Source organism: Oncorhynchus gorbuscha, linkage group LG07 (assembly GCF_021184085.1).
Source record: "Oncorhynchus gorbuscha isolate QuinsamMale2020 ecotype Even-year linkage group LG07, OgorEven_v1.0, whole genome shotgun sequence".
NCBI classification, from domain to species: domain Eukaryota; kingdom Metazoa; phylum Chordata; class Actinopteri; order Salmoniformes; family Salmonidae; genus Oncorhynchus; species Oncorhynchus gorbuscha.
In genome coordinates, this window is record NC_060179.1 from 58,559,693 (window position 1) to 58,583,557 (window position 23,865).

Sequence of the window (23,865 nt, forward strand, 5' to 3'; positions counted from 1 at the left end):
AAAGTGGAGACTATACATAAATAGTGACGCTCAAACTGAAAATCACTCAATGAAATAATGAGGGTTTCTCTGAGCTTAATCAATGTGTAGATGACATCACACATTCCAGTGTTCCAACATGTAAACAAGGCTGCATTGGGATGGCAATGTTCACGATAGGTATAATACTGGGAGCCGCTTGTGAATTTGACAGCTCTAACACGGTTCCACCTCAGACAAACGTCAAAACAACAGCTATGCGGGTGTCGGCTAACGCAGACCTGATGGAATCGAGCCCTCAATATTGTAAACGTAGCACTATTCCGTGTCAATTCCAGGCTAGTGGAGTGCAGGCGTTTTGCTCTACTCCAGCCCTAACACACCTTCTGCAATGGTTTGATGATTAGTTGATTAGTTGAACAAGGTGTGTTCAAATTAGGCTGGAACAAAAGCCTGCACTCCCCAGGACAAGGGTTGAAGAACAATCATTTCCCAACACTTTTTCTCTTAGTGTCTTCATACCAGTTTATACCATCTGGAAATGAAGTGGTAACTGTTTGTATTGGTTGTTAAATTGCAGTTGTATTTTATGGTATAAAGACACTGTAAAGAAAGTGCTGCCCAAATTACCCAAAGATCCAATGTAGTTGAAATGCTGTAGTTCAGTGAGAGTTTGCACACAGACGAAAGCCAGACAGCACGCAGTAGTCTCATAATGTGTGTCAGCATTTGGAAGTTGAGGTATGATATTGACCGTGTGTATAACAGTGTGAACAATGCTTTTTTCCCCCCCCAGTCATCAATAAATGAACATTTTCAAAGATCTGTTTGTCGGTTTGTGGTCTACAAAGGTTATGAGAATAGATAGAAATGCAACTATAGTATTGAGGTTCATATTCAATCTTTATTAAATGCCATAAAATGGACATGTCAGATATAAAAAAAACAAACAGCAGATTATTGTATGAACGTTACACAAAGTAATTCATGAGTAGCTATGATGACAAAGTAGAAACATTTATTTTTGGTATATTTATCAAATATCATTACGACTTTTTATTTTCATATCAAATTCAACTTCTACATTTCAACCAGTATAATTATTTTTGCCATATATCTCACTAAGTGTAAGGACTTGTTACAATAGACAGTATTTAGAATTGAACCAAAGCACAGCATAGGTGTAAAAATACATTATAAAGAGAATACAATCTTTTTGTCACAAAACATATCCCTCTGAAATATCAGGACCAAGTTTTCTATCTATGCTAGAATATATTAGTTAGGCATAACATGCTTGTAGACCGAAGTACTCTTTTTAAAACAATTATACAGTAATGAGATAAACATTTAAAGTATGAAATACTGTTACCTTATGATGTTATATCTACATTATGGATTTATTAAAGACATGCTCCAGAACTTTGGCGACTACTAAGTATTTTTTAAAGATCCTAATTTGGGCTGGATGTGTCAATGTGTAGTTCATACAGGCATAATCTATGAGCAGAATTACTGTTTTACCTCAATTAGCCACCAAATTCCTAATTTGATAGCGACTGTTTTCTGTAAGCTGTATGGCTCCATTTTCTCCAAATTTTGCCCCCGTGTGGGGCGAGTTTCAGCCAATGAGCTTCAGTCCCTCGCCATCTGTGTGACAGATAGCAAGATAGCACACACAGCATCGCGCGAGAGAGCAATGACGTGGTGCACATATCTGCAGACGTTAAAAGCGTCTGCTAAATGGCATATATTATTATTATTACATAGTACGGAATGTTTGGGGACCACTTTTGGTTTGTGAGCGCTACCTTCGGAACTACTGGTTAAAACATATACAAAAGTACCAGAGAATCTCTTTAACTTTGTTCAGCATGGAAAATGTACAAAAAAAAGAAATATGCAAAACCATAGGAAATATATTTTTACACAAACAATACATCGCAATACAGTATTTGGCATGAACATTTCAATTAAATCTCTTCTGACAAAGAAAACACGTCAGCCTAATTATTTCATGTTTGTTATGGTAATGACTGTGAGAATCACAAACAATCTAATAATACAATTCTCTATGAGCCCCTACAAACAAACATAGTTAAGCGTACTGGCAGGCGGTTGCTACTAAGATGAGACAACCTGTGATATGTGGTTGTCCCACCTAGTTATCTTAAGATGAATGCACTAACTGTAAGCCGCTCTGGACAAGAGCGTCTGCTAAATGACTAAAATGTTTTAAAAAATGTAAATGTAATCAAATTAACAAACTGCAGTCATCTTGCAAGACATCTAGCAGCCAGCCGGTATAAACACTTGTACACTCTCCCTCCATTATCTCTCAGATAATCTCTGCCAAGAGATATTAACACCAGTGCGGGCTCTACTTTAAACTATTGTGATACGACCTCAGATTAGCGCAGTAGCCTAATCTAAAGTCTCTGGGCGTAATACCAGCTAGAACCAATAGAGGGAGCCATGAGTATTGTGTATAAAAATGACAAACTTCCAACAAGAATGTGGGGGTGGTAGAGTTTTTTGAATATAAAATGTTTCCAACAAAATAGAAACAAGAGACAAAACGATAAAAAAATAATGAAATTAATCCCATGTCAGACAGAGGGCAGGACAGGACAGGGTCCACTGTAACAGACAGAAAGGTGAACACGGTGTGTTGGGCCCCAGGGACACCGCCATCTTGTCGTTGACCTTTGACCTCAAGCCTCATAGAACGACCTCTCGACCTTCTTGGTGACGCTGCTGGAGCCGGCCACCTGCATGCTCCTCTGGACCACCTCCTTAGTCACATGACGGGTTACCATGCCGCTGGTCTCTGTGTGCTGGGAAGTCATCATCATACCGTCCCCTAGGGGTAGGAGAGGGAGTTAGCGTGTGAGAGAGAGAGACACTGTGTGTGTCTGTGTGTGTGTGTGAGGGAGCGAGAGAGAGATAAAGAGATTCAATTGATACCTGAGAAGTAGGGGTCGTTGATCATGGTGTGTGTGACGTTGCTGTGGGTGCTGACCTCTGTCGGCAGTTGGAACACATCTCTCTTGGTCAAGGACTGACTGCTGTACTGAGACATACCTCCTAGGCCTTGTATTTGGGACATACCACCTAGCCCTCCTAGTTGAGACATACCTCCTAGGCCTCCTTGTTGAGACATACCTCCTAGGCCTCCTTGTTGAGACATACCTCCTAGGCCTTGTATTTGGGACATACCACCTAGGCCTCCTTGTTGAGACATACCTCCTAGGCCTTCTATTTGGGACATACCACCTAGCCCTCCTAGTTGAGACATACCACCTATTCCACCTATTTGGGACGTGCTACCTATAGAAGGGGAAAAAGAGAGACAGAGAATTCTATACACAACATCATTCCAAATGTACGAATGTATAGAAATTATAGTAAATTTAAAGTGAGTACCGACACATTATTCATTTCAATTTAAACACTAGATAAAAACCCTGGATAAAAAAGAGTGTTGTAGGACTCTGTCCTCTTACCCCCATCCTGAGACTCGATGGTGATGATACCCTCCCTCTCGGGCCCGAAGCCCTGCGTCGTCCTGGCCTGAACTTTGAACTTGTATGGCATGTTCTCACTCAGGTCCGGAACCGTCAGACTGGTCTCAGCGTTGTTACCGCTCACCTGGAAGGAACGCATGTCACCTGGAGGGGAGAGAGAGAGAGGAGGTGGGGATTAGAATATGAAATGAAAGTGAATACACATATAACTATGAAAGTGAATGGTCATTTGCTAGCGTTGTCCATAACAAATCTGATTTGGAGTCAGCGCTCAGTCTCACCTCCTCCGTGCAGCTGTTCACAGGTGACCACGTAGCCCAGGATATCTCCGTTGGGTTTGCGGGGTTTGTCCCAGCTCAGCTGCAGTGCCTCGGGGGACAGAGCTGTGAATACCAGTGGGCCTGGAGCACTGGGGGTGCTCAGAGTGAAGGGAGAACCTGAAGGAGAGGGGGAGAACGGGAGTTAGAGAGGATAGAGGTAAGGGATGGAGCTGTGAATATTAGGAGGGCTGGAGCACTGGGGGTGCTCAGAGTGAAGGGAGAACCTGAAGGAGAGGGGGAGAACGGGAGTTAGAGAGGATAGAGGTAAGGGATGGAGCTGTGAATATTAGGAGGGCTGGAGCACTGGGGGTGCTCAGAGTGAAGGGAGAACCTGAAGGAGAGGGGAGCGGGAGTTAGAGAGGATAGAGGTAAGGGATGGAGCTGTGAATATTAGGAGGGCTGGAGCACTGGGGGTGCTCAGAGTGAAGGGAGAACCTGAAGGAGAGGGGGAGAACGGGAGTTAGAGAGGATAGAGGTAAGGGATGGAGCTGTGAATATTAGGAGGGCTGGAGCACTGGGGGTGCTCAGAGTGAAGGGAGAACCTGAAGGAGAGGGGGCGGGAGTTAGAGAGGATAGAGGTAAGGGACGGAGCTGTGAATATTAGGAGGGCTGGAGCACTGGGGGTGCTCAGAGTGAAGGGAGAACCTGAAGGAGAGGGGGGCGGGAGTTAGAGAGGATATAGGTAAGGGATGGAGCTGTGAATATTAGGAGGGCTGGAGCACTGGGGGTGCTCAGAGTGAAGGGAGAACCTGAAGGAGAGGGGGAGAACGGGAGTTAGAGAGGATAGAGGTAAGGGATGGAGCTGTGAATATTAGGAGGGCTGGAGCACTGGGGGTGCTCAGAGTGAAGGGAGAACCTGAAGGAGAGGGGGGGGGGGAGTTAGAGAGGATAGAGGTAAGGGATGGAGCTGTGAATATTAGGAGGGCTGGAGCACTGGGGGTGCTCAGAATGAAGGGAGGACCTGAGGGAGAGGGGGAGACGGGAGTTAGAGAGGATAGAGGTAAGGGACGGAGCTGTGAATATTAGGAGGGCTGGAGCACTGGGGGTGCTCAGAATGAAGGGAGAACCTGAGGGAGAGGGGGAGACGGGAGTTAGAGAGGATAGAGGTAAGGGATGGAGCTGTGAATATTAGGAGGGCTGGAGCACTGGGGGTGCTCAGAATGAAGGGAGAACCTGAGGGAGAGGGGGAGAACGGGAGTTAGAGAGGATAGAGGTAAGGGACGGAGCTGTGAATATTAGGAGGGCTGGAGCACTGGGGGTGCTCAGAATGAAGGGAGAACCTGAGGGAGAGGGGGAGACGGGAGTTAGAGAGGATAGAGGTAAGGGACGGAGCTGTGAATATTAGGAGGGCTGGAGCACTGGGGGTGCTCAGAATGAAGGGAGAACCTGAGGGAGAGGGGGAGACGGGAGTTAGAGAGGATAGAGGTAAGGGATGGAGCTGTGAATATTAGGAGGGCTGGAGCACTGGGGGTGCTCAGAGTGAAGGGAGAAACTGAAGGGGGGAAAGACAGAGTGAGGAAGCGAGAAAGAGAGAGAGAGAGAGAGAGAGAGAGAGAGAGAGAGAGAGAGAGAGAGAGAGAGAGAGAGAGAGAGAGAGAGAGAGAGAGAGAGAGAGAGAGCGAGAGAGGGGAAGATAAAAAATAGGAAGGTGTAAAGAAGGGACAAAGGAGATTAAAGATAAAAAGAGGGAATTGGAAAGAGAAAGTAAATATAGAGTAAAACAGAAAGAGGTCAGGTGTGAATTAGCTAGCAAAGGAGTGTGGATAGAAATGGATCAACAGAGATGTATTGCTGATTACCTGGCATTGGACTGAGTGGGCTGTTGGGGTTGACGGCTGACTCTATGGTGATGACTCCTTCCCTCTCTGGTCCCCAGCCCTCCAGACTCTGAGCCTTCACCTTGAACAGGTAGGAGTGGTTAGGCAGCAGGTCCTGCACCACCACAGAGTTCTCTGCTGGGCTGGACACGTCTATACGCTTCATATCACCTGGAGAGAGAGACAAGGGGCTTTGATTACTGTAGAGCAGTGGTACACATCAAGTCTGGGTCGCGACCCCACTAAGGGGCTACTGCAGTGGGGTTGCCAATTGTTTTGTTTGTTTTGGGGGGGGGGGGGGTTGGAACAAAAAATTAAGAGCACAGATAATTGTATGGGGCAATATACACACATTTTTGAGAAAGTTATCTAGAATTTTTTTATGTGTTATGAGTAAATGTATTATTGATTTATTTTCATTTTGAGATGAAAATGTAATGAATTTAATGTTATTTATTGAAAATCGGAATTGACCAACGTTAAGGCTGTCATTATATTTCGAGTGGGGGTCACGAGAAGTTATTGTGGAAAAAATGTGGTCCCCAGAAATTCTGGCTGAAAAAACGGGGTCCCCACTGAAAATGTTTGAAGGTATGCTGGGACAAGTTTTAGAGATCTAAATAAGTTGACAGGGTTAAGGAAACTGTTAAAGACACATTTCTTCAAATCCTAGTCAATAAAAACCAGAGAACTATGTTCACAAGTGAAAAACAACATTCTTCTTCCGCACATCAACAAAACCCCATGTGTTTACAATGTGACACAAATCAGTCATGGGTCCTTACCTCCATTGAGTAGCTGGTAGAGAACACAGTACCCCAGCACATCCCTGTCACAGTGGGGCTCCTGCCAGCTGACCTTCAGGGCAGTGGGGCCCAGGGCAGAGAACACCAACCTGGTGGGGGTGTCAGGGACCCCAGAGGCCAAACGAGAGTCTGACGGGAGAGAGAGAGGTCAGTGAGATAGAGACAGACAGAAAGAGATGGGGGGAGAAAGAGGGGTCAGGGGTTAGGGGTTAAGTGGAGTCAAGTAAATTACAGGGGTGACATTGACAGTTAATAGGTAAGATTGGATTAGTGAGCGGGGAGTGAGCTCGATGGAGAGAGAGAACTAAAGAGAGAGAGAGAGGGAGAAAGAACTTTCCCTAAACCAAACATATCACAGCAAAAAACAGCTTTAGCGACACCAAGCCTTCCTCTCAAACCAGCAATGGGCGTGGTAAGTCCTACTATGAACCCACAGTGTAGCTTTAAGCCCTGCTATAGTCCCAGTGGTGTGAGAGAGGACAGCTCTGTGTGTGTGCTGCTGGCAGACGGACTCACCCTGGAGCACCCTGTCCAGATTCAGTAGCGCATCGTTGACATCCTCAGACTGGGTCCTGCCCCGCAAGACCTGAGACATACTGTAGCTGTACTGTGTCTGAGTGGGGCTGAAGCCATAAGTACCTGAGAACGCAGGGAGCGAGCAAAAAGGGAGCAAATGGACGAGAGAGGGAGGACAGGAGAGGGAGGGAAGTGAAGGAGTGGGAGAAGGAGCACAGGGAGGGGAGAGAAAGAGGCAAGGGAGGGGAGAGGATCGAAGGAAAGAGAACGACAGAAGATAGAAAAGGGGAGAGCGACAGTCACCATAGCTCCTGCATAGCCCTGTACAGCCACCAGCCCCAATAATCGATAACTGACATCCAAGCCATCCGCCTCATGCATCTCCTCAGTAAACCTGTTGCAGATGATGTGTATATCTGACATTTATAGCCCCGACTGCTACAGGCAAACAGATAAGCTTCTCCCAGCGATCAATAGCAGAGGACAGAAATATCTAAATACTATGCAGTGGCATTTTCCTAAGCAAAAGCCTCATAGTCAAAGACCTCGTCTCAGTGGCTCGGTGAAATATGCCTGTGACCTGGGACCTGTGTCAGTGTGGATCGTAAATGATCGGCTCTTTATGCTTCAAATACGCCTCAACTTCAACGAATCTTACTTTTGCCGTCTGTGTATCCCGACAATCCACTGGACAGGTCTCCTATGACGATGGAATCTCGGATGTTGTCGTCATACTCATAGTAACCTCGGTTCTCTGACCGCTTCCTCATGACAACATTCTCTGTGCGCGTCCCGCCCCCGATCACCTGAGTGCGGGAGAGCGAGTTCCCTCCTGTAGGAGAGGAGAAGAAAAGACAGGAGTAGAATTATGATGAACCACATGGATACAGAACCGTAGAATTCTAGCCGGCCTTCTGAGTGCAATGCCTTTCGAACTTTCGGTGTCAACACGTTGCCCATTGAAACTGGAAATCTCCCAAGTTTGCTGAAATCTGTGAAGTGTAGCTACTGTTCTGGTGAAGACAAGCCAGCTGGAATTTCTTTTCACTATCATACCACTGTAAGTCAACAGAAAGATTCAAAAGCTGACACATTGTAAGAAAGAATCTGCATCCATCCGTACCTTGTCCAGAGAGGTATGTTGTGGAGGACTCCGTAGTCATGGAACCTCCGGCCCCTCCTCTGTGGTTGGAGCTGAGGGTGGACATGGGAGACAGCTGGCTGTAGCTGGAAGACGACATATTGGCACTGCGCGACATGGAATTATTTCCCCCGGGGAACAGGAAGTTTTGTTCCCATCTGCCGTTCATTTGGTCTGACAGACAAAGATGAGGAGAGCCGGAGAAGTGAGAGGAGAACATAAAGAACATCAATAACATTCTGGAACCCAACGTAACCCAAACCAAACATTCTGGAACCCAACAGAACCCAAACCAAACATTCTGGAACCCAACATAACCCAAACCAAACATTTTGGAACCAAAACAATTGATTCAAGTGCATCGATAGCAACAAATCACAACGAACTGCAAGAGAAATGGCCACCTTACAACCTCAGACGGCACACAGGGACATATTTTTGCTATCACCACCTTCACACCCATGAGAAGCCTTTACACAAGCTTTAAAAGCTGCCTCCTTTCCAGGGTCTCTCTCCACAGAGAGGTGTAAAAAGGACAGACAGAGGAGACAAACAGGCACCTGGAAAAGCCTGTCCACGATCATCAACTGGAGGCGAGGCAGTTGATGCCTGGAACCCTCTGTGGGGTGGAAGGTCGCGAGGTGCAGCAGGGGTAGGTATAAGAGTAGAACCAGGTGGCAGTTTCAGGGCAGATGGCAGACGTGAGGAAATGCGCATGCTGATGATTAGCGATCTGAAGACTCAGGCTCATCTTAAAGGATCCCCGATCGTGCATATTTTGTGTAGCCAGAGAGGAGATGATAAGGGGGCACTGCAGCTGCTTTGGAGGTTGGTGGCTGCCATGCGCAGTAGCTGGCATGCTATCTTCCTGTCTATCTGTCTGTCTTGTCTGGCTGTCTAGCACTCCAGGTAGGTGGTCTTCACCTTTCAGGGATGGGGTCTGTGCTCGACTGGGCCGGAGAGTCTCGTCAGTGCTGGTGTCTGTGTCTGTGCTGAGGCGGTAGGGGATCACATCCACATGCCTCTTCCAGGACACCGAACGCAGGTCCAGCTTGGAACCCACCAACTTGATAAAGCCTTGGTATGGAGGGGAGAAGCAAGCAGGGTGGGTGGGTGGGTGAAGGTCTGGATTGATAGTTTGCATGGCAGTTGTTGTTTTTGTGAAGCGTGGTGATTGGTGAAAGGGCGAGCGATGGAAGGAGTGAAGGAGGGAGGAGGAAGAGGAGGAGGCAGCATGTATGTAACTTCGGTGATATCTACTACTACAGATGTCTGGAGGCTTTCAGCAATCACAGATTTCTTTTCAGTTTGGATCAATGGTAGGAAAGGTTTGACTGGCACGGGGGGAAAAAGCCATAAAGAAGAAAATAAAGACTGGTATGAAGACAGGCATGATAGAACCCAAAGCCATGAAGAAGAAATTATTCTGATGATCTCATGAGATGTCAAATAAATGTCAGTTTCGTAAAAGACACCTCAGAGAGAGAAAGGGAGAGAGAGGGGGGGGGGGGGACAAAACAAATAAAGAGAAAGAATGAAGAAAGAGGCAGAAAGAGAAGGAAAAAAGAGTGCAAAAAGAGAGAGAGAAGGGTGGAGGAGGCAGTCATTTTTGTAAGCCCCTTGACCATGACACTGTAAGACCTTTTCTGTTTTCATTTATTTTCTTTCTCTCCTTCAGTGAGCAGAGGACTGGACGACAGAAGATGGATAGACAGATCTTTCATTGCATGGAACCCATCTATAACAGTCCTCTCCTATCCAGTCAACATTCACTTGGTTTCACAGAGCAGTGAAGCTCATTGGCTTAATGAGGGGGCTACTACCCAATATGTGTACATCTAAAGCAGTGAGCTTCACTCCCAGTAGCGGTTACTTAGCAACAGCTATTCTTCATGGGATCCACTGAAAACACACTACAGAACCACAACACACAGTACGCCACTGAAGGTAGGCTGCGGAGAGACAGGCTCCCGAGAGACAGCTAAGGTGGCGTAGTCTTTGGGCACCCACCTTCGTCTGAGACGCTGGGTCTCTTGGAGCCTGTTGGTGACCTCAAGACCTCGCTGCTGTACATCAGGTAGCCGTCGTACTCATCCCCCGCCTCCGCGTCCACTATTGGGATGTCTGGGATGATAGGGACTGCAGGGAGAGAGGGAGGAGACTCAAACTATGGTCATGCTAAAAGTATCCAATTAAATATAGTATCCTATAGTAGGAGACAGCACAATTCAATATAGTATCCTATAGTAGGAGACAGCACAATTCAATATAGTATCCTATAGTAGGAGACAGCACAATTCAATATAGTATCCTATAGTAGGAGACAGCACAATTCAATATAGTATCCTATAGTAGGAGACAGCACAATTCAATATAGTATCCTATAGTAGGAGACAGCACAATTCAATATAGTATCCTATAGTAGGAGACAGCACAATTCAATATAGTATCCTATAGTAGGAGACAGCACAATTCAATATAGTATCCTATAGTAGGAGACAGCACAATTCAATATAGTATCCTATAGTAGGAGACAGCACAATTCAATATAGTATCCTATAGTAGGAGACAGCACAATTCAATATAGTATCCTATAGTAGGAGACAGCACAATTCAATATAGTATCCTATAGTAGGAGACAGCACAATTCAATATAGTATCCTATAGTAGGAGACAGCACAATTCAATATAATATCCTATAGTAGGAGACAGCACAATTCAATATAGTATCCTATAGTAGGAGACTATAGTAGGAGACAGCACAATTCAATATAGTATCCTATAGTAGGAGACAGCACAATTCAATATAGTATCCTATAGTAGGAGACAGCACAATTCAATATAGTATCCTATAGTAGGAGACAGCACAATTCAATATAGTATCCTATAGTAGGAGACAGCACAATTCAATATAGTATCCTATAGTAGGAGACAGCACAATTCAATATAGTATCCTATAGTAGGAGACAGCACAATTCAATATAGTATCCTATAGTAGGAGACAGCACAATTCAATATAGTATCCTATAGTAGGAGACAGCACAATTCAATATAGTATCCTATAGTAGGAGACAGCACAATTCAATATAGTATCCTATAGTAGGAGACAGCACAATTCAATATAGTATCCTATAGTAGGAGACAGCACAATTCAATATAGTATCCTATAGTAGGAGACAGCACAATTCAATATAGTATCCTATAGTAGGAGACAGCACAATTCAATATAGTATCCTATAGTAGGAGACAGCACAATTCAATATAGTATCCTATAGTAGGAGACAGCACAATTCAATATAGTATCCTATAGTAGGAGACAGCACAATTCAATATAGTATCCTATAGTAGGAGACAGCACAATTCAATATAGTATCCTATAGTAGGAGACAGCACAATTCAATATAGTATCCTATAGTAGGAGACAGCACAATTCAATATAGTATCCTATAGTAGGAGACAGCACAATTCAGGTCCTTGAGGGCTGCAGCAACAGTTGGTTTTCATTGGTTCATTTGAGGATTTATTTTCCACAAAACAGCAATGCAGTACCCTTGGAGGAACTCACTGGACATGGGTCTGACAGGCTGTGAGGCCAGGTTGATGGTTGCCTCTCTGAATGGACCCCAGCCAACGCTGTTCTTAGCCCGGACCTTATAGCAGTAGGTCTGGGCCGACTGTAGGTTCTCAATTAGCAACATCCTCTTCTTAGGGTTGTCTATCTTAACCTTCTTAGCAACACCCATCGGCTCTAACAGGGGGAAGGACGAGGGAGAGGAGAACACAGAGATCCCATTAAATGATTGAGTTCTAATATGTACGCGTCAGAATGTCTTAGAAGCACAGGCATTAAGAGGCATTCGGTGATTCTTCGATTTGATTGGTCACTCACTTGTGTTGTCATTGATGGGTGTGTAGAGGACCTCGTAGTTGGTGATGACACCGTTGGTCTCGGCAGGCTCCGCCCAGCTGACCTGAGTGACAGTTGGACTGATGACGTTGAACGCAAGACGACCGGGCTCACTGGGGACTGGAGGAGGACAGGAGAGAGGGATGAGGGGAGGAAATAAAGGAGGAAACATTTATCACAAGGTAGGAAAGAGGGGAAAACCATCGACACGATCGCTGAGCTTACATCCTGTGTCGACCCAACAATATTCAACAAGAAAGAAAAAAATTAATTGTCCACAATCCGAGAAGTATTATTTGTGAAAGACAATAAATGTAGTCCATATTTGACAGGAACAGAGAGTGTGCTCACTCACCGTCCTCCAGGGTCTGACAGGGCACCATGTCGCTGTAGTTTCCGTTTCCCAGGGCGTTGTAGCCACACACCTTCATCTCGTAGTCACAGAAGGGGTACAGGTTGGTCAGCTCAGCGTGGGTGGTCTTCACATCTATCACCTGACCATCAGTCTCAGGGTCCCCATAGATCCAATACTTCACCTGGTGACCAGGGAGAGGGAAACAGAAGATGTAGAAAACACAGGTGAAACACTGGTTGGAATGAACACTCTTCCAACGTTTGTTTGTATACTCCAAAATTACACTCCAAAGATTTTTGGAAAATAATCTCCTAATTTCCAACAGCAAAAATTGGCAGGTGGGTCAAGGGGGCGAATCTAATGAGTTCCTCTGTTGATGAACTATGCTCCTCACGGGGTAAAAGGGTTTAAGTCAAGGTAAGTTAAGTCCTGTATGACAGTTCCTCTCAGCACCTCGCAGTCCAAGGGGTTAGATCTTGGGGGGGGGGGGGGGGGGTCCTTACCTTGTAGCCCAGGGTGCTTCCTAAGGCGTCCCAGTTGAGACGGATGTTTCGTGGGCCAGTGGCTTTAGCCTTGACGTTGGTGGGAGAGAAGAGACGACCACCAGGAGACATGGCTGTCCGGTTGATGAAGTCCTTACCCTGCTGCTGCTTCTGGGCAATCTCTGGTAATGCTGAGGGAGTAAACTTATTTTAGTGATGCACATCTCATGCATCAGATTCCTTATAGATACGCCATACTGTATGTGTGTGTTTGTGTGTTTCAGTGTCTGTTTCTGTGTGTATTACCTCCATCAGTAATCGTGACCATTGTCGTCTTCCTCTCCCCGACCGCGGCGTTCGTACTGGGGTCAAACAACTCCAGCTGGAAGATTTCTGGTTTGACCGGTCCAGGGTGAGGGCGTGGGTCGATCACGATGTTCTTCTCAGTCTCCCCGGGAGAAAACTTGAGGGGACCGGACAGCTCGAAGCGCTTGGCATTGCGGGTCTTCCAGTGGACGGTGGCGGGCCCCTCCTGGTTGCGTGTGCGGACCACGGGGACGGAGTAGGTCGGGTCAGCTGTGGAGAAGTTCTGGGTGCTCTTCATAAACATCATCACACTGGGCTCTGAGGGAAGCAACGAGAGAGGAAGTGTGTTATGGCCATCTTACAGAGGAGGAAGTTACGGCTGGCTTTCTAACCTCAAATGAGGCTGTTACCCATGTTCTCAACACCCAACTTAATAATGTCCGGGACGTGTTGTGCGACGCTATCCTGAGAACTGACCAAGATCCAAAGAAACACTGTTATATTAAAACTATAAAATTATCAAAATAATATACAGGTATCTTTCTTTCTTTTTTCATAACATGTGATACACCCTGGACCCTGTCCTCTCACCTGGTTGGTCAGTGATAGTGACAGTAGTATATAACCTCACCTGGTTGGTCAGTGATAGTGACAGTAGTATATAACCTCTCACCTGGTTGGTCAGTGATAGTGACAGTAGTATATAACCTCTCACCTGGTTGGTCAGTGATAGTGACAGTAGTATATAACCTCTCACCTGGTTGGTCAGTGATAGTGACAGTAGTATATAACCTCACCTGGTTGGTCAGTGATAGTGACAGTAGTATATAACCTCTCACCTGGTTGGTCAGTGATGGTGACAGTGGTATATAACCTCGCTCCTGGTTGGTCAGTGATAGTGACAGTAGTATATAACCTCTCTCCTGGTTGGTCAGTGATAGTGACAGTGGTATATAACCTCACCTGGTTGGTCAGTGATAGTGACAGTAGTATATAACCTCACCTGGTTGGTCAGTGATAGTGACAGTGGTATATAACCTCTCACCTGGTTGGTCAGTGATAGTGACAGTAGTATATAACCTCTCACCTGGTTGGTCAGTGATAGTGACAGTAGTATATAACCTCTCTCCTGGTTGGTCAGTGATAGTGACAGTGGTATATAACCTCACCTGGTTGGTCAGTGATAGTGACAGTAGTATATAACCTCTCTCCTGGTTGGTCAGTGATAGTGACAGTAGTATATAACCTCTCACCTGGTTGGTCAGTGATAGTGACAGTAGTATATAACCTCTCTCCTGGTTGGTCAGTGATAGTGACAGTAGTATATAACCTCACCTGGTTGGTCAGTGATAGTGACAGTAGTATATAACCTCTCACCTGGTTGGTCAGTGATAGTGACAGTAGTATATAACCTCACCTGGTTGGTCAGTGATAGTGACAGTAGTATATAACCTCTCACCTGGTTGGTCAGTGATAGTGACAGTAGTATATAACCTCACCTGGTTGGTCAGTGATAGTGACAGTAGTATATAACCTCTCACCTGGTTGGTCAGTGATGGTGACAGTGGTATATAACCTCGCTCCTGGTTGGTCAGTGATAGTGACAGTAGTATATAACCTGGTTGGTCAGTGATAGTGACAGTGGTATATAACCTCACCTGGTTGGTCAGTGATAGTGACAGTAGTATATAACCTCTCTCCTGGTTGGTCAGTGATAGTGACAGTAGTATATAACCTCTCACCTGGTTGGTCAGTGATAGTGACAGTAGTATATAACCTCTCTCCTGGTTGGTCAGTGATAGTGACAGTAGTATATAACCTCTCACCTGGTTGGTCAGTGATGGTGACAGTAGTATATAACCTCACCTGGTTGGTCAGTGATAGTGACAGTAGTATATAACCTCACCTGGTTGGTCAGTGATAGTGACACCTGGTTGGTAGTATATAACCTCACCTGGTTGGTCAGTGATAGTGACAGTAGTATATAACCTCACCTGGTTGGTCAGTGATAGTGACAGTAGTATATAACCTCACCTGGTTGGTCAGTGATAGTGACAGTAGTATATAACCTCACCTGGTTGGTCAGTGATAGTGACAGTAGTATATAACCTCACCTGGTTGGTCAGTGATATGACAGTAGTATATAACCTCACCTGGTTGGTCAGTGATAGTGACAGTAGTATATAACCTCACCTGGTTGGTCAGTGATAGTGACAGTAGTATATAACCTCTCACCTGGTTGGTCAGTGATGGTGACAGTGGTATATAACCTCTCACCTGGTTGGTCAGTGATAGTGACAGTAGTATATAACCTCACCTGGTTGGTCAGTGATGGTGACAGTAGTATATAACCTCTCACCTGGTTGGTCAGTGATAGTGACAGTAGTATATAACCTCACCTGGTTGGTCAGTGATAGTGACAGTGGTATATAACCTCTCACCTGGTTGGTCAGTGATAGTGACAGTAGTATATAACCTCACCTGGTTGGTCAGTGATAGTGACAGTAGTATATAACCTCACCTGGTTGGTCAGTGATAGTGACAGTAGTATATAACCTCTCTCCTGGTTGGTCAGTGATAGTGACAGTAGTATATAACCTCACCTGGTTGGTCAGTGATAGTGACAGTAGTATATAACCTCACCTGGTTGGTCAGTGATAGTGACAGTAGTATATAACCTCACCTGGTTGGTCAGTGATAGTGACAGTAGTATATAACCTCTCTCCTGGTTGGTCAGTGATAGTGACAGTAGTATATAACCTCTCTCCTGGTTGGTCAGTGATAGTGACAGTAGTATATAACCTCTAACTGGTTGGTCAGTGATAGTGACAGTAGTATATAACCTGGTTGGTCAGTGATAGTGACAGTAGTATATAACCTCACCTGGTTGGTCAGTGATAGTGACAGTAGTATATGACCTCTTAACTGGTTGGTCAGTGATAGTGACAGTAGTATATAACCTCACCTGGTTGGTCAGTGATAGTGACAGTAGTATATAACTCACCTGGTTGGTCAGTGATAGTGACAGTAGTATATAACCTCACCTGGTTGGTCAGTGATAGTGACGGTAGTATATGACCTCTTAACTGGTTGGTCAGTGATAGTGACAGTAGTATATAACCTCACCTGGTTGGTCAGTGATAGTGACAGTAGTATATAACCTCACCTGGTTGGTCAGTGATAGTGACAGTAGTATATAACCTCACCTGGTTGGTCAGTGATAGTGACAGTAGTATATAACCTCACCTGGTTGGTCAGTGATAGTGACAGTAGTATATAACCTCTCAACTGGTTGGTCAGTGATAGTGACAGTAGTATATAACCTCACCAGGTTGGTCAGTGATAGTGACAGTAGTATATAACCTCACCTGGTTGGTCAGTGATAGTGACAGTAGTATATAACCCTCACCTGGTTGGTCAGTGATAGTGACAGTGGTATATAACCTCACCTGGTTGGTCAGTGATAGTGACAGTAGTATATAACCTCACCTGGTTGGTCAGTGATAGTGACAGTGGTATATAACCCTCACCTGGTTGGTCAGTGATAGTGACAGTAGTATATAACCTCTCACCTGGTTGGTCAGTGATAGTGACAGTAGTATATAACCTCTCACCTGGTTGGTCAGTGATAGTGACAGTGTATATAACCTCACCTGGTTGGTCAGTGATAGTGACAGTAGTATATAACCTCTCACCTGGTTGGTCAGTGATAGTGACAGTAGTATATAACCTCTCACCTGGTTGGTCAGTGATAGTGACAGTAGTATATAACCTCACCTGGTTGGTCAGTGATAGTGACAGTAGTATATAACCTCACCTGGTTGGTCAGTGATAGTGACAGTAGTATATAACCTCTCACCTGGTTGGTCAGTGATAGTGACAGTAGTATATAACCTCACCTGGTTGGTCAGTGATAGTGACAGTAGTATATAACCTCTCACCTGGTTGGTCAGTGATAGTGACAGTAGTATATAACCTCACCTGGTTGGTCAGTGATAGTGACAGTAGTATATAACCTCTCACCTGGTTGGTCAGTGATGGTGACAGTGGTATATAACCTCGCTCCTGGTTGGTCAGTGATAGTGACAGTAGTATATAACCTCACCTGGTTGGTCAGTGATAGTGACAGTGGTATATAACCTCACCTGGTTGGTCAGTGATAGTGACAGTAGTATATAACCTCTCTCCTGGTTGGTCAGTGATAGTGACAGTAGTATATAACCTCTCACCTGGTTGGTCAGTGATAGTGACAGTAGTATATAACCTCTCTCCTGGTTGGTCAGTGATAGTGACAGTAGTATATAACCTCTCACCTGGTTGGTCAGTGATGGTGACAGTAGTATATAACCTCACCTGGTTGGTCAGTGATAGTGACAGTAGTATATAACCTCACCTGGTTGGTCAGTGATAGTGACAGTAGTATATAACCTCACCTGGTTGGTCAGTGATAGTGACAGTAGTATATAACCTCACCTGGATTGGTATATAACCTCACCTGGTTGGTCAGTGATAGTGACAGTAGTATATAACCTCACCTGGTTGGTCAGTGATAGTGACAGTAGTATATAACCTCACCTGGTTGGTCAGTGATAGTGACAGTAGTATATAACCTCACCTGGTTGGTCAGTGATAGTGACAGTAGTATATAACCTCTCACCTGGTTGGTCAGTGATGGTGACAGTGGTATATAACCTCTCACCTGGTTGGTCAGTGATAGTGACAGTAGTATATAACCTCACCTGGTTGGTCAGTGATGGTGACAGTAGTATATAACCTCTCACCTGGTTGGTCAGTGATAGTGACAGTAGTATATAACCTCACCTGGTTGGTCAGTGATAGTGACAGTGGTATATAACCTCTCACCTGGTTGGTCAGTGATAGTGACAGTAGTATATAACCTCACCTGGTTGGTCAGTGATAGTGACAGTAGTATATAACCTCACCTGGTTGGTCAGTGATAGTGACAGTAGTATATAACCTCTCTCCTGGTTGGTCAGTGATAGTGACAGTAGTATATAACCTCACCTGGTTGGTCAGTGATAGTGACAGTAGTATATAACCTCACCTGGTTGGTCAGTGATAGTGACAGTAGTATATAACCTCACCTGGTTGGTCAGTGATAGTGACAGTAGTATATAACCTCTCTCCTGGTTGGTCAGTGATAGTGACAGTAGTATATAACCTCTCTCCTGGTTGGTCAGTGATAGTGACAGTAGTATATGACCTCTTAACTGGTTGGTCAGTGATAGTGACAGTAGTATATAACCTCACCTGGTTGGTCAGTGATAGTGACAGTAGTATATAACCTCACCTGGTTGGTCAGTGATAGTGACAGTAGTATATGACCTCTTAACTGGTTGGTCAGTGATAGTGACAGTAGTATATAACCTCACCTGGTTGGTCAGTGATAGTGACAGTAGTATATAACTCACCTGGTTGGTCAGTGATAGTGACAGTAGTATATAACCTCACCTGGTTGGTCAGTGATAGTGACGGTAGTATATGACCTCTTAACTGGTTGGTCAGTGATAGTGACAGTAGTATATAACCTCACCTGGTTGGTCAGTGATAGTGACAGTAGTATATGACCTCTTAACTGGTTGGTCAGTGATAGTGACAGTAGTATATAACCTCACCTGGTTGGTCAGTGATAGTGACAGTAGTATATAATCTCACCTGGTTGGTCAGTGATAGTGACAGTAGTATATGACCTCTTAACTGGTTGGTCAGTGATAGTGACAGTAGTATATAACCTCACCAGGTTGGTCAGTGATAGTGACAGTAGTATATAACCTCACCTGGTTGGTCAGTGATAGTGACAGTAGTATATGACCTCTTAACTGGTTGGTCAGTGATAGTGACAGTAGTATATAACCTCTCACCTGGTTGGTCAGTGATAGTGACAGTAGTATATAACCTCACCTGGTTGGTCAGTGATAGTGACAGTAGTATATAACCTCACCTGGTTGGTCAGTGATAGTGACAGTAGTATATAACCTCACCTGGTTGGTCAGTGATAGTGACAGTAGTATATAACCTCACCTGGTTGGTCAGTGATAGTGACAGTAGTATATGACCTCTTAACTGGTTGGTCAGTGATAGTGACAGTAGTATATAACCTCACCTGGTTGGTCAGTGATAGTGACAGTAGTATATAACCTCACCTGGTTGGTCAGTGATAGTGACAGTAGTATATGACCTCTTAACTGGTTTGTCAGTGATAGTGACAGTAGTATATAACCTCACCTGGTTGGTCAGTGATAGTGACAGTAGTATATAACCTCACCTGGTTGGTCAGTGATAGTGACAGTAGTATATAACCTCACCTGGTTGGTCAGTGATAGTGACAGTAGTATATAACCTCACCTGGTTGGTCAGTGATAGTGACAGTAGTATATGACCTCTTAACTGGTTGGTCAGTGATAGTGACAGTAGTATATAACCTCACCTGGTTGGTCAGTGATAGTGACAGTAGTATATAACCTCACCTGGTTGGTCAGTGATAGTGACAGTAGTATATGACCTCTTAACTGGTTGGTCAGTGATAGTGACAGTAGTATATAACCTCACCAGGTTGGTCAGTGATGGTGACGGTGGTTCTGGGGTAGCGTCCCAGCTTGGCTCCCTGTCTTGGGTTACTGAGGTCCATGACAAATTGTTTGACCTGTGTGTCCTTCAGCAGACCGTCTCCCTCTCCCAGCTCCAATAGACGCACAGGGACAGTCTGCTGGGTCTCCCCTGGCCCGTAGGACAGTTCCCCATCCACTGTCACATAGTCCTGGCGAGAGAGGGAAGAGTAGTTAGGATTGTAAAAAGAAACAGTTAGACTAATGAAAGGTGTGATATTGCTGTCTTTTAGTGTGTGTGTGTGTGTTACCTTCTTGTCCTTGGCGGTGAGGTCTCGGGTGCGGTAGGTGACCTGTGTGTGTCCGTCCTCTATGATCTCTCTGCTAATGGGGATGTTAGCCACTCTGTCCTGTCGGCTGTAGGTGTAGGAAGGCTGCAGGAACGACATAATACTCTTGGCTGGAGAGGAGAGGAAAGACACACACAATTATGAGCTAAATAAGGTCAGGGGAAGAACACAAAAGAGAAAAGAAATATACACATATTCACTGGATATAAATAGTAAGGAAGTGTTTTGTAATGCTATATGGTTTGGAAGAATCATGTGTGTGTAAGAGTATGGAGGTCAGGGGTTAGATAAGGCTCCTCTGATTGGCTCTCACCGTGTTCTTTGATGATGGTGATGTTGACGAAGCGTTTCCCTATCTCAGCGATGCCCAGAGGAACGTCCAACGCCTCCACCTGCAGCTGCTTCTTATCATCGTCATCTTCCTTGATGAAGAGCGGCACGCGCACATCCACCGTCTCCACCCCCTCCTGGAACTCCACGGCACCAGCCGCCTCTGCAGAGAGAAGAGAGAGAGAGAGCGAGATGGAGAGACAGTTAATAAACTCCCAACACACAGACATACACACAGACATACACACAGACATACACACAGACACACACACAGACACACACACAGACATACACACAGACATACACACAGACACACTCACAGACATACACACAGACATACACACAGACACACACACAGACACACACACACAGACATACACACAGACATACACACAGACATACACACAGACATACACACAGACACACACACAGACACACACACAGACACACACACAGACATACACACAGACATACACACAGATATACATACAGACATACACACAGACATACACACAGACATACACACAGACACACACACAGACACACACACAGACATACACACAGACATACACACAGACACACACACAGACACACACACAGACACACACACAGACATACACACAGACACACACACAGACACACACACAGACATACACACAGACACACACACAGACATACACACAGACATACACACAGATATACATACAGACATACACACAGACATACACACAGACATACACACAGACATACACACAGACACACACACAGACACACACAGACATACACACAGACATACACACAGACATACACACAGACACACACACAGACACACAGACACACACACAGACATACACACAGACATACACACAGACATACACACAGACACACACACACACCTCTGTCTGTAGCCACTGTGTAGTAGCCCGGCACCACTTTGAGATCTTGGAAGTTTCCAGACTGGACGTTTTTCTCAGTCAATTTGACGATGTCGGGGTAGCTGGAGCGAGGAGCGGACACGACTGTGTCTACAATTGTGTGGTCTTTTCTTTTACCAGCATTCCTCTGTAATCTGAAACACAACCAGAATATCAGTAATGACATGAGGAAATACGATTTAGACGACGTGCACAAAAATGACTTGCATTGTAATAAATTCAAGAGGGATTGAAAGTCATTCTGAAATAAGTGTCTCACCTAAATTTGGTATTCTGAACCCTCTGGGCTCCAGGAACATGCTTGTACACTTCATTCAGCTAAACAGAGAGGACACACATAAAGTATACACAGGCAATCCAATGTCACAAGGGTGGTCATACAATACTGTATATTAACACCCAGCTTGCTCACACTCACACAAACACACTCACGTTGTCATCAACCTCCCTGCGCAGCATCTCCGTGTCTCTGGCGTCGGGGTGAGACAAACCTTCTGTGAACAACCTGTTCAGACGCAGGGACAGAGGGAACTGGACTATAGATGGAGGAAGAGAGGAGGAAAGAGGGGAGGAGGAAAGAAAGAGAGTAGGAGGAGAGGAAGAGGAGGATGAGAGGCCAATAAGGATGAGTAGAAGAGGAGAAGAGAGGTGGATTAGGGCTCATGTTTCATCACTCAGAATCATGATCATGTAAACCAGGAAGTTCTACCGATAACTCCAACCAATGGGAGAGATGGAATTCGGAACACTTCACACTCACTGGTCTCTTTGGGGTTGGGCTGGACCTGCGCCAGCGGGTGATTGGGCGATCGGTGCACATTGTCGGTGATCTTCCAGCGAACCACGTCGGTGCTCTTGGGCGGGCCTGTCCTCACTAGGGGCGTGTCCAGGTGGTCAGAGGTGAGCAGGGATTGGCGGAGCATGTACTGGTCCTCCTTAAAGCCAACCATACGGCCTACAGACACACATAAGAAAACACATGTTCAATCACACGTTACAATACTGCCTGGAAACATGGTACAGATCCAGTAATATGCGCACAGAAGGATATTAAAAGGTTCATGAAAGTGATACGGCTCGAGGAACTCACCTCTTCCACAGCATGGCAGCAGAGCAAGACATGCCTGAGAGAGAAAGAGAACGAGGGAGGGAGGCAAAGAGGGATTATTTCCTTCAGAGTGTGGCAAGGCCATGGTTGGGTGTGTTATGGTTGTGACAGGACAGTACCTTGCAGCAGGCACAGTACTTCCAGCAGCAGAGCAGCAGTAGACCCAGCAGTAGCATGAGGAACATGATGAGAGGGATCAGCCACAGGAAGCCAGCAGGGGGACAGTCTAAGGGGACGGACCAGGACAACATCAACCATAACATCAGCATCACAACCAGGGTGCAAGTCACAAAGATGCTGAGCACTTCCAGAACAAACCAGGGAACCCCCGTGGTTGTATTAGCGTCATATAAACAAATGTATAAGGGTTATAATAATTAGGCAGGTGCCTGTCCTTGTGTGTGTGAATTGTGTGTTGCATATCCCACTCTCCCTGAGACACCCTCAGAGTGTGGGGTAGCCATTTTCTGCCATTATCAACAGCGACCCTGGGCACATCAGCGACCTTTCGGTTACTGGGCCAACACTCTAACCGCTAGGCCACCTGTCACCCATATATGAACGCTGGTCATGCCTCACCTTTCTTTTTAAGCACCTGGACTTCCAGTTCCTTGTCAGTCTGCTCCTCGGGGTAGTCCACGGTGTAGTGGTACGTACAGTCGTCATCCTCGTCACGGAAACTACACGCCTCAATCACCTCTTTATTTTCCTTGAGCTCGTCCACCATGACCACTTTGAACTGGCACTGGTCACACTGGTCGCTGGCCTTCTTCTCTCCGGTCTTCCAGGCCTGACACTGGACACAGCTCCTCTTGTCCTCACACATCCCCAGCTGGGCCTGGAAGTTAGCCTCGCAGGTGGGGGTCATGGCCAGGCCAGAGTCCTGGCACTCACAGCGACCGCACTTACACACACCACGCCCGTTACAGACACCCTGAGAGAGAGAGGGGGGGGGGGGGTTAGATCATTCATTAAAAATATTGTCGCATTCTGGAGGGAGGGTTCACAAAATGGGACAAACACCCAAATGAGACTCTGCATGCAGAATTTAGCTAAAATATATTTAGTGTACAACGCAAAACCCCAAACAATGTATGCAGAGCAGAAATAGGACTATCCCCTCTAGAACAGAGCTGTTAAGTTCCACAACCACCTAAAATGAAGCGATGCCCACAGATTCCGCCTCAAAGCCCTCACCTACAGAGAGATCAACCTAGAGAAGTCCCCTCAACTAGTTGGTTCTATGGCTCTGTTCACAAACAGACCTCACATAGCCCCAGGCCAGCAACACAAAAACACAACAAAACTATTTGACACACTGGAAAGAATCAACCAAAACCCTGAGCAAATTGGAATGCTATCTGGTCCTAAACAGAGAGTACACAGTGGCAGAATGCCTTAACACTTTGACTGACCCAAA

At 45.6% G+C, this 23,865-nt stretch overlaps 1 protein-coding gene across 4 annotated transcripts in view; it reads right to left on the bottom strand.

Annotated features, from left to right (window-relative positions):
* Positions 1–863: 863 nt before the first annotated feature.
* The window catches only part of LOC124040107 (integrin beta-4-like), a 36,918-nt gene continuing 13,916 nt past the window's right edge, over positions 864–23,865 (bottom strand). For 2 of the 4 annotated variants that reach the window (XM_046356943.1, XM_046356945.1), the window contains exons 15-39: positions 23,025–23,379; positions 22,565–22,671; positions 22,428–22,461; positions 22,098–22,292; positions 21,770–21,873; positions 21,597–21,655; positions 21,299–21,471; positions 20,386–20,565; positions 20,034–20,182; positions 19,727–19,934; positions 13,157–13,474; positions 12,872–13,041; positions 12,369–12,549; positions 11,996–12,133; positions 11,672–11,854; positions 10,117–10,245; positions 8,089–8,280; positions 7,624–7,797; positions 6,966–7,088; positions 6,429–6,578; positions 5,626–5,814; positions 3,788–3,943; positions 3,486–3,650; positions 2,947–3,309; positions 864–2,842 (exon numbers count right to left, since the gene is read on the bottom strand). In XM_046356943.1, coding sequence (XP_046212899.1) covers positions 2,694–2,842; positions 2,947–3,309; positions 3,486–3,650; positions 3,788–3,943; positions 5,626–5,814; positions 6,429–6,578; positions 6,966–7,088; positions 7,624–7,797; positions 8,089–8,280; positions 10,117–10,245; positions 11,672–11,854; positions 11,996–12,133; positions 12,369–12,549; positions 12,872–13,041; positions 13,157–13,474; positions 19,727–19,934; positions 20,034–20,182; positions 20,386–20,565; positions 21,299–21,471; positions 21,597–21,655; positions 21,770–21,873; positions 22,098–22,292; positions 22,428–22,461; positions 22,565–22,671; positions 23,025–23,379 — 4,344 coding nt within the window. In that variant the 3' untranslated portion in view covers positions 864–2,693. Of the gene's footprint in view, positions 2,843–2,946; positions 3,310–3,485; positions 3,651–3,787; positions 3,944–4,542; positions 4,683–5,625; positions 5,815–6,428; positions 6,579–6,965; positions 7,089–7,623; positions 7,798–8,088; positions 8,281–10,116; positions 10,246–11,671; positions 11,855–11,995; positions 12,134–12,368; positions 12,550–12,871; positions 13,042–13,156; positions 13,475–19,726; positions 19,935–20,033; positions 20,183–20,385; positions 20,566–21,298; positions 21,472–21,596; positions 21,656–21,769; positions 21,874–22,097; positions 22,293–22,427; positions 22,462–22,564; positions 22,672–23,024; positions 23,380–23,865 lie in introns of those variants that run through there. The other 2 variants (XM_046356946.1, XM_046356947.1) reach the window with 2 other exon arrangements.